The sequence below is a fragment of the Macaca nemestrina genome, chromosome 15 (genome assembly GCF_043159975.1).
Source record: "Macaca nemestrina isolate mMacNem1 chromosome 15, mMacNem.hap1, whole genome shotgun sequence".
NCBI lineage: Eukaryota > Metazoa > Chordata > Mammalia > Primates > Cercopithecidae > Macaca > Macaca nemestrina.
In genome coordinates, this window is record NC_092139.1 from 88,620,743 (window position 1) to 88,631,097 (window position 10,355).

The following is a 10,355-nucleotide window of genomic DNA, read 5'->3' on the forward strand; positions in this document are numbered from 1 at the left end:
GAATTTTTTAAAGGCATCAATGACATATCACCCTGGGTTAATCCTCATCAATTTTCATATGCCCTGTTTCTGAGAAATGGGTGAGTGACATGTTGGTTTTAAAATCCAGAAGGTCATTTTTTTCAGACATGTAAAAGGAGGAGCCAAGGGATGACAACTTCAGTTAGGGAAGAGGGGGGAGCAGGCGCAGGATGTGCTGCTCTGTGGCTGATGGACAGAGTGTGGGTGCAGCAGGTCTGAAGCTGACTGCTGCTGGGCCCAGACTGCTGTCACCTACAGCGTGCACCTGGGTGATATGGTTCTGATTGTCCCCCACCCCCCGTGAAGGACCCTGAGACCTCTTACCTACTGCTCAGAATTCAGGACATAGAGGGCCCTTTCTAAGAAAGGGTGCAGTGTAATTTCAGGATCACTAACTCCATTTCCAAAGGCTTAAAAGTGGAACTCACATCCATGATTTCTCATGCAGTGACTATGATAACCATTCTTACAATGTTGTAGATCACCTCCATTCCTTGCCTTGGCCTGTCACATACAGAGTGGGCATATGTTTCTGCACACATGGGGTGTGTTGGGCCGATCTTGTGAGGTTATGCAGAGTCAATAGTCTTGATGTTGGGGAATCTCTTATTCCTTGACCTGTGCTTCCTGTCACTGACTCTCAGGGTCTTTCTGGGGACCTAGGGCCCACGATTCATGATCTGCCTATACTTATCACAGTTTTATAGAACAGAATCCAGAAAAGAGCCAGAAAAATAAGATGGGAATGCGGAGTTGTATGAAGGATCCTGTCCTTTGCTCCCTGAGCAGAATTGTAAAAAGATTTGAGGCAGCTTTGCCTTCTTTTTGGGTCCTAAAAAGCAGGGCTATGGGTGACCTCATCCTGCCTTGGGTCCCCCCTTCCTCACTCTCCTGACACACGACCCAGGCACAGGCTCCTGAGGCCCCTGTGGGTCTCTCTCCCAGCTCTGCCCACCACACAGTAGACCCTGCTCTGTGCTTGTAGGGTCTACTGTGTCTCTCCTGGCTGGTCCAGCCTCCTGCTGGGGCTCAGCCCTCAGAACTGAGGGCAATGTCTACTGCCCTGGAAGACACAGCACGGGATGGAATGGTGTGACTTGGACTCCTCAGCATCCAGGATATCACCGGAATCATTGAAACAACCACATATTTTAGAATCTTGGTTGTCTTTTTGCCTTCATGTCAGTCTCCGTCAACAGCTCTCCATTCCACCTTAAGGATGAAGGTGAACATTCTTGCTCAGGGCAAGGGTTAGACCCAGTCCTGCTCCAGCACTGCAGACCGATCAAGAATGAGATTCTGCATCCAGGGACATACAGGCGATGACACTCGTCAGATAGTGCCAAATACAGAGAGGTCATAAAAATGATGGCGTACATCCAAATATCTTCATAAAACAAACTGTATTTTCCAAAACAGCCTGTGCTTCTATTAATCAGTTATCAAACACTTATCAGGTCAGTCCTCTCTTTTCCCTGCCCTCCAGGAACTGTGATGTAAGCATAAGGCCACTGAAAAGGTGACCTCACATAGAAATATAGTTCTAATAGTGTATCTTAATATCTTTTCCAGATAATTTTGAATATTTCTCTTAATACTGCACCAAACTTTTACTAATGGAAGGTTCTTAAATATTGGTTGCCATGTGGTCAGAAATAATATCAATAAACTTTTTGGATTCTATTGAATTATAATCAATTGAATTGAATTTTCCTGCAATTTGAATACATCTTTTATTCATACATGATTTTGTAATATTATGCATTGGTCATTTGAAAAATACTGTTACATTGAGTTATGCAGTTCTTCCAAATAATGCCGTAGTAACTTCTAAGACAGGATTAAAAACTCACATTCCTTAATAGGAGTATTGCTTTTACCCAGGAAAACATGTAAATATCTGCAAGGTATCAACCTCATAGGTGAGGAAACACATTTTCTAAATTTGGCTTGTGAGCTGAAATTTTGACATGCCTATAAACATTGTGGATTGTTTTCCATGAAGTGACAGGTTCACTTTGTAAACTTTTAAGAAAATTGATTTCAAATGTAAATTTAAATAACAGTGTTTTGTCTGTCAGCCATTTTCTACATTATCATTAAGATTTATTTCTTGTGGCATAAAATTCTCATACTCTATGTATAGTTCAATTTTCTTATAATATTCCCAGTGTTGGGCAATCATAACAATGATCTAATTTTAGAATATTTGCATCACCCTAAAAGAAGCCCAATACACATTAGCATCAGTCCCCATTCCTTTCACCTGCAGATTTTGACAAACACTCATCTACTTTTTTTCTTAATGCATCTGCCTGTTATTGACATTTCACATAAATAAAGTCATCTGACATACATTATTTTGTGATTGGCTTTTTAAAGTTTGCATACTGTTCTCAAGATTTTTCACATTGTATAAAATATCAGTACTAAATTCTTCTGAAATTTTTGAGCAATATTCCATTATATGGATATGCTACATTTTGATTATTCATTTATAAACCCAATTAGATATTTAATATGTTTCCACTTTGTTGCTATTAGGCACTCATGATATACATTTTGATACACTCACACACACACACACACACACACATTTCCCTGAGTTATGTACCTAGGAAACCTCAGTCACGTTATAACTCTATGTTTAACATGTTAAGTACAAACTTTTTTCTAAAGTGGCTTTCTTTTTTAAAATTCCCACCTGCAATGTTTCAAGTATATTTCTACATATCCTTACTAACAGTTGTTATGATCTGCCTTTTTAAATACATGTATCCCAGTGAACCTTTTTGGATTTTTGTTTTTGTTTATTTGTTTGAAACAGGGTCTGGCTCTGTCACCCAGGCTGGAGTGCAGTGACGTGATCTCAGCTCAATGCCACACCCCCTTCCCGGGCTCAAGCCATCCTCCCACCTCAGCCTCCTGAGTAACTAGGACTACGAGTGCATGCCACCAAGCCTGGGTAATTTTTGTGTGTATTTTTTGTAGAGACAAATTTCACCCATGTTGCCCAGGATGGTCTCAGATTCCCGGGCTCAAGCAATTCTCCCACTTCAGGCTCCCAAAGTGCTGGGATTACAGGCATGAGTCACCGCACCCAGCCTCCAGTGAACTTTTAAAGATTTAATGACTGTTCTTTCTTTAAATGTGTGGTAGAATTAGACATAGACACTCTCTGGGCCTCAGCTTTTCTTTGAGGTTACTATTATTATTGTTACTAATTCAGTCTCCTAACTTGTCGATTCTGATTCTCCATTTGTTCTTGAGTTAGTTTTGGTAGTTTGTGTCTTATGAGGCATTTGTCCCTTTCATCAAAGTTACTTAATTTTTAACATGAGTTTGCTTCTGCTATTCTTTCACTATTTTATTTCTTTATAAAAGGTAGGTAGTAATGTCTTCTCCTTTTACTGATTTTAATATTGGAGTGATTTTTTTCTTCAACTCTCATTTTATGTATTAGACCAATTAAAGGTTTGTCGATTTTGTTAAACTTTAAAACACCTTTAGTTTTGATATTTTTCTGTTTTTAGAGTTCTCTTTAATTAATGTCTACTCTAATCTTCACTTCCTTCCTTCTGCTTGCATTCATTATATTTCGTTTGCCTTTCTGTTTTTCTAGATTTTTAAAGTAGAAATTGAGGTTACTTATTTGAGACCTGTCTTTTTATTAATAGGGGCATATATAACTATAACTGTATCTCTAAACAGTGCTTTTGCTGGGCATGGTGGCTCATGTCTGTAATCTCAATCCTGATGTTTTGGGAGGCCCTCGTAGGAGGGTTGCTTGAGGCCAGGAGTTCAAGACCAGCCGAGGCAGCACAAGGAGATCCCCATCTCTACACAAACAAAAACAAAAAAACCCACAATGCTTTAGTTGCAGCACATAAGTTTAGCATTTAAATTTTTTTAATATATCAAGGCAATTCTTTCACCTATGGTTATTTCCATGGCCTGTGTGATATTTCAGAATATTCTGTTGTGTTAGTCCATTTTATGCTGGAAAAGACAAAAGTCTCATCTAGGAACTGCAGAGACAAACACACCCCTGCAGACACATTGGGTTTACGCCCACTGAGTTCTGCATTAAACTTCTGACCTACAGATCTGTAAGAAAATATGTTTCTGTTGTTTTAGGGCACCCTATTAGTTACAGAAGCAATAGGAAATGGATACAACTAGTTTTGGCAAACAGGACCTGTATCGTGGTGTGTTGGGTTTTGAAGACCATCCACAGGCTCCATGACAAACCTTGGGACTCACAGAACTCATAAAAGCTGTTCTCCTAGTTGTGGTTTTTGTTGCTTTATTGTAATGTGATCACACACGTTAAACATCAGCAGAAAGAAAGGCCCATGACGAAGAGTCTGAGAGACATCGGGGCAAGCTTCCAGGCACCCTCTCCAGAGTCCGTGTGGACAAACACAATTCCCAGCATGTGTGTGTGACAACACGAGTGTAGTGTTTCAACCAAGGAAGTTACATGAGGCCTTGATGCGCAGGGCTGTCAATGGGGGTCAGGCATGTAGACATGCAGGGATGCAGTGTGAACACTTGGACCCAGCAGGCACCAAGCCAGCTGCTCCTCTGACCAGCTCCAGGGATGGCTCTTTACCCACATCCATCCCACCGCCCCCAGCCCTGCTCACTTTGCTCCTTGTGAGGTACATGAGAGGGTGGAAAAGCTGTGGCTTTTGCGGAGCCATTCTTGTAATCTTCCCTCAATCAAGGCCATTTTGTGTCATGATCACGTGACTTTGTGGTGTTTGCATTTGCAGGTGATACCCAGTGAGGAAAATGGCTTCTCTTGAATGTGAGCTTTTGGTAGCGTGGACCACCTGAGCCATTCTGGGGGCAGGAGGCACCCCCTTTATGTTGGTGGAAGCTTTATTGGTTGAAATCGTCACTGCCAAACTGGTGAGGGGAATATGTTGAGTATCTCAGAAGTCCAGACCCTTTGAAGTACTTGAGAACATGAATGAAACAACAGAGCTGATCTCTTAGATGCTCGTCTCTATCATGAAAGTTCTTCTGGAAAAATTCAAAAAGAAAGTGGAAAAATACACCCTTTTCAGTCTGCTTTTTTATGGATGGAGCATCCTGGCCCTTTAGGTCCAAAGCCAGTCATCAGGCAACCCCTGCCAAGGACACATTTATGGAAATATTGAGCTTGTTTGCCATCACAGAAGGGACTTTTCTGAGGACTAAATCCAAATTGGGACATGAAGCACCCCACAAAGACAGTCACCACTTTGCCACACTTGTCTATGTGGCCTCTTGATGTCAGTGTCCTGACTGGGAGGGCAAAACTTCCCTGCATTTCAGTCATTTTTCATGGACTGAGGAATGCAGGTGGGTTTGACACAGGAGCGATTCCTAAGAAAAGAATGGCCCAACTTTATTCCTCAGCCTGAGGATATCAGTAGGAATAGGACAGACTTTGCAGCCTCTATATATCTTGTTCCAGAGACAAGACACCAGAAAACAGACCATACTTTTACCCATGGCTGAAATAGTCTTCCAAAATGGCATCCCAGAAAATCTACTTCTGGATAGTACAACACGCTATTTGTTTAGGATGATAATATAGGTGACATCATTCAAACGGAAACTTGGAAATGATCCTTAACATTGCAAAATCATGTCTTTTGTGACATTGGACATCTCCTTGGATAGGAAAAAATGGCTGGGGCAAGGAAACCCACAGGGAAGAATTTTTGGGAACTGTGCTCACCTGTGCAGGTGCTTCCTCCCTTTGGGGTCTCTGTATCAAACTTAGTTCCAGCACCCCGACACTGTTTGGATCAGGTGGGTGGTGGATTACATTAATCAGGGCAATCAAGTAAGGAACTGGATTTCACCACAAGAGTTTTTTTTTTTTTTTCTTTTTTTCAAAACTGTGAAATTTAGGGCTTGGATAGACTTAGAAGATTTACAATTTAAGGGGAAAAAAGGACTCTGAAAAGCAGACTGACTGTAGCTGGTAATAATAGAGTAAGAGGTAGTAGAAGTCTTCTCACCATAAACCATAAGAGGAAGGACACAGTAATAAAATACAACTCTTTAGAACACCAGAAATTAGGCCGCTCATGACTGTGATCCCGGAGATAGAGTGAGAATGAGGCCAGCCCTGTGATCACCCTGGTGTTCTGCCTGAAGCAATTCCCAGACTACACCTCAAGTGGTAAGAAGAACAGGCTGGTCTCGCGGCACTGATTTCAAATCTTACAACTGAAATGACTGGTGTATCAGCAGCAGAGTAGGAGAGAAGAGGCAGCCAGGCAGAGAAAAGGCCCCACATATATGCACAGGGTCCCCTGGCCTTCGGATGCATCTTAAGAAATGTAAAAATAATTAAACTTCATAAAGTAAACAAAAAACTGCTATCAAAGAATTAACTTCCATTGGTGGATAGTAACCCAATAAATGACTAGAGCTCAGATGAAACAGAGACTTCCGGGTTTTCACCCACTAGAGTGGAAAAAGCCTATTGAACCCAGCAGCTGAACGGGCAGGAAGGCTAAAGTAGACATAGCATGTAGGCTCCCTTAGAACAACTGTTAGGAATAATGAAAAGCAGTCCTCTAAAGGATCAAGCTGAAAGGCACACACAGTACAGGACAAATCATAGCAGCATTAAAAGAAAGACCATAAATCAGCCAGGCGCAGCAGCTCATGCTTGTAATCCCAGCACTTTGGGAGGCTGAGGCGGGCGGATCACGAGGTCAGGAGATCGAGACCATCCTGGCTCACACAGTGAAACCCCGTCTCTACTAAAAAACACAAAAAATTAGCCGGACGTGGTGGTAGGTTCCTGTAGTCCCAGCTACTCGGGAGGCTGAGGCAGAAGAATGGCATGAACCCAGGAGGCGGAACTTGCAGCGAGGCCACTGCACTCCAGCCTGGGTGACAGTGCGAGGCTCCGTCTCAAAAAAAAAAAAAAAAGAAAGACCATAAATCAGAAGAAATATGCAACATAATATTAAAATAATCCAGACTGCATAAAAGTAATTAGATGTTTAAAGAAGCATAAAAATATATTTTTATCTCTGGGGAAATTTATTTGATTTGTATTATTTTGTATAATGTACATATTAATATACATTATATAATATATAAATGATTTATACACATCTTATTTGTATGTATGTTATATACTTACAATTATATCATCAATAAATATTTATAAATAAATATCAAAATATTTGTTATACATCTGGGGTACTGCAAATTAAAATACCAAGACAACAATAGGCTCCTATTAGAAAGCTTAAAATTCAATATACTGACAACAGCAGATGCTTTACAGGATGTGAAGTAACAGGAATCCATGCATTGCTGTGAGAAGTGAAAAATGCTATGGCCACTTTTGAAAACAGGTTAGCAGTTTCTGACAAAGTTAAACAAATTCTTAACATGCAATTCAGAAACAACATTCCTAGATATTTACCTGCATGAGATGCTTGCATCACACAAGAACCTGCACAGAAATGTTTATAGCTGCTTGGAACACAATTGCCAAAACATGAAAAGAGTGAATGTGTCCTTAAATAGGTGAATGGGATACACAAGCCCTGATAATGCATACAATGAAATGTCATTCTGCAAGAAAAAGGTGTTATAAGGCCACAAGAAGACATGGAGGAAGACTATATGCATATTGCTAAGTGAAAGAAACCAATCTGAAAAGGCTGGAATTGTGAGGGGAGCAGCAGGGAGGGGCATGAGTCCTGAGCACTAGCCCCAGCCCAGGGTCCACGTGTCTCCTGAATCCACCAGATGGCGCTGTGACCTAAGCACCTGCTCACCTGCTCAAGCTCCCCAGCTCCGCAGATGTGAGCCCCTTTCCCCCTGCATCTGGCAGGTGTTTCTGTGCCCTCTCTGGGTCCCCTCCTTCCTACAGTCTTTCTTTTCCTCAGCTGAAGATCGTACTGAGGTCGAAGGTGGGGCTTGCACCACCTCTAAAATGGGGAAGATTTGCATGGGGATTTCCCACCCTGAGCATTATAGTGAAAGATAAGAAGGGCTGGTGGCTCATTCCTGGCTGTGGCTCAGGAAGCAGAGCCTGGAGCATCTCCACCATGGCCTGGGCTCCACTCCTCCTCACCCTCCTCGCTCACTGCACAGGTGGCTGCCCGCAGGGAATTCAGGGAGGGCTCCTGGATATCACCTGGGATGATGACCTCTGCCTTCTCCCTGGGAACCAGCCTGACCTGTCCTCACTGATCTCTGTTTTGCTTCCTCTTGCAGGGTCTTGGGCTGAGGTTGTGTTCACTCAGCCCCATTCTGTGTCGGGGTCTCCGGGGCAGACGGTCACCATCTCCTGCACCCGCAGCAGTGGCAGCATTGGCAGCAGCTATGTGTACTGGTACCAGCAGCGGCCGGGCAGCGCCCCCACCACTGTGATTTACAAAGATAACCAAAGACCCTCTGGGGTCCCTGATCGGTTCTCTGGCTCCATCGACAGCTCCTCCAACTCTGCCTCCCTCACCATCTCTGGACTGAAGTCTGAGGACGAGGCTGACTATTACTGTCAGTCTTATGACAGCAGCAGTTATCACACAGTGCTCCAGCCTCATGGGGAAGTGAGACAAAATCTCCCCTGAATGTCCCTATCTTGATCTGCCCTCAGCCTGTCCCCACCAGCGAGGGCTGCATTTTCCTGTCTCCTGCTTGAACTTTGGAGTTAAAATTTTCTGTTCATAGTTCCTGTATTTTCTTTCCAAAACACAAATATTTTCTCCCAAGTCTTGAAGGGTGATCCTCTAATCCCTTTGTGATCACTTCATGGAACACACGTAGTTCAAAACTGTGTTTCTAAACATTGGCGCTATTGACACTGTGGGCTGGATCATCCCTTGTGATGAGGGAAGCTCTCTGCATTACAGTTCATTTAGAAACATCTTTTGTGTCCACAAGTCAGACGCCAGTAGCAACCTGCTCCCTGTCATGACAAACAATAATGAATCACTATTTCCCTATATGCCCAGGGAGGGTCACACTAGTTTGAGAACAGGAGAACGTGCAAAAGCTGCATCTATTAAGAAGGCTTTGGCAGGGAATCCCATTCATGCCAGTCAGCTGGACATGAGGCTGCAGGCATCAGCTCTCTGCTTCTGCTTTCCCATCTGGTAGGAAAACAGGTGCCTAGAACTCAAATTACGGTCTCCGTGGATGGATCATGTTCTGCGCAAAATGGGGTCAGAAAACCCATTACCTATTCAAATGGAATCTTCTCTCACCCACTGTGGAGTATAACTTTTGGCAAACCAGATGTGCCATACATACTTTAAATTTTTAGAGAAAGTTCATGAAAATATATAGACCTATCTTTATTTATTCTTCTAGAGAGTACTTCTCAAGCACAGGATACAAAGATGAATAATAATCTAACACAGGTTCTTGTATCCTCAGAGTTTAGATTTTAGAATATATGAGACGACAAACAAGAGCAGTCACAGAGCTGAGTGGACAATGATGTCCTTCCTTTTCCCATAGGGCTGGATCAAATTTGGTCCCACCTCTACTTTTTTACCCTCGAACCTACAGTGTCCAGTACACCCCCACTAAATACATGTGGATGTCTAAATTTAAATTACCTGAATGAGATTAAAAATTATATTTCTCAGTCCCACCGGCTGTGTTTTAATTGCATCATTAACTCACGTGCCCCGTGGTTCCCATGCCAGAGTGCAGACACCGGACATTCCCATCATGGCAGAGGATCTTACTGGACGGTGCTGGCTTGGACAATTTACTTAGCATAACTTTACCTCTGTTTCCTCACCTTCAAAATGGGAATCAAGTAAGACTCTAACTTATAAATAATGGGCAACACCCCTCTTTGTTGGAAATGCATGTCATGCCTTCTCACCCTGCTGTCCTCAGGCTTGGCCATGTGACTAGCTTTGGCCAATGAGATAAAGAGACAGGACATGGCTCATTTCTGAGCAGGAGGCGGGAGACAGGCTGGTGCTTTTCCAAGTTCTCCTGTCTCTCCGACATGACGTCATCAGGGTTCTCAGGAGAATTTGGTTTGCCGGCCCACATCCTGGAGTGAAGATGGAGTAAACCAGAGCCACAGCCAGTCACTGCCTGGGACAGCAAGGGGTGCCATGCAGCAGCTCCTTCAGAGGTCTGATGGGTGTGCTCTCAGCGGGAACCAGCCATCGGGCTCCCAGTGTGGGTCCTACTGCCCGATGTTCCCTCGAGCCCCTGGGAGTGCCAGGCCAGGCGCTTCCCATCTTTCATTTTTCAAATAAACACCCTAAAATGACAGACTTAGGGCACAGGCTTGGGCTGAGACAGTCAGGGGAAGAATAGATTTACACGAA

The 10,355-nt window shown here is 43.1% G+C and overlaps 1 gene segment (V, D, J or C); it reads left to right on the forward strand.

The window, feature by feature from the left end:
* Nucleotides 1-8,040: 8,040 nt before the first annotated feature.
* LOC105464679 (immunoglobulin lambda variable 6-57-like) lies at nucleotides 8,041-8,642 on the forward strand. The segment is given in 2 exon segments: nucleotides 8,041-8,148; nucleotides 8,272-8,642. Coding segments are annotated over 2 exon segments (402 nt in total).
* Nucleotides 8,643-10,355: the final 1,713 nt, after the last annotated feature.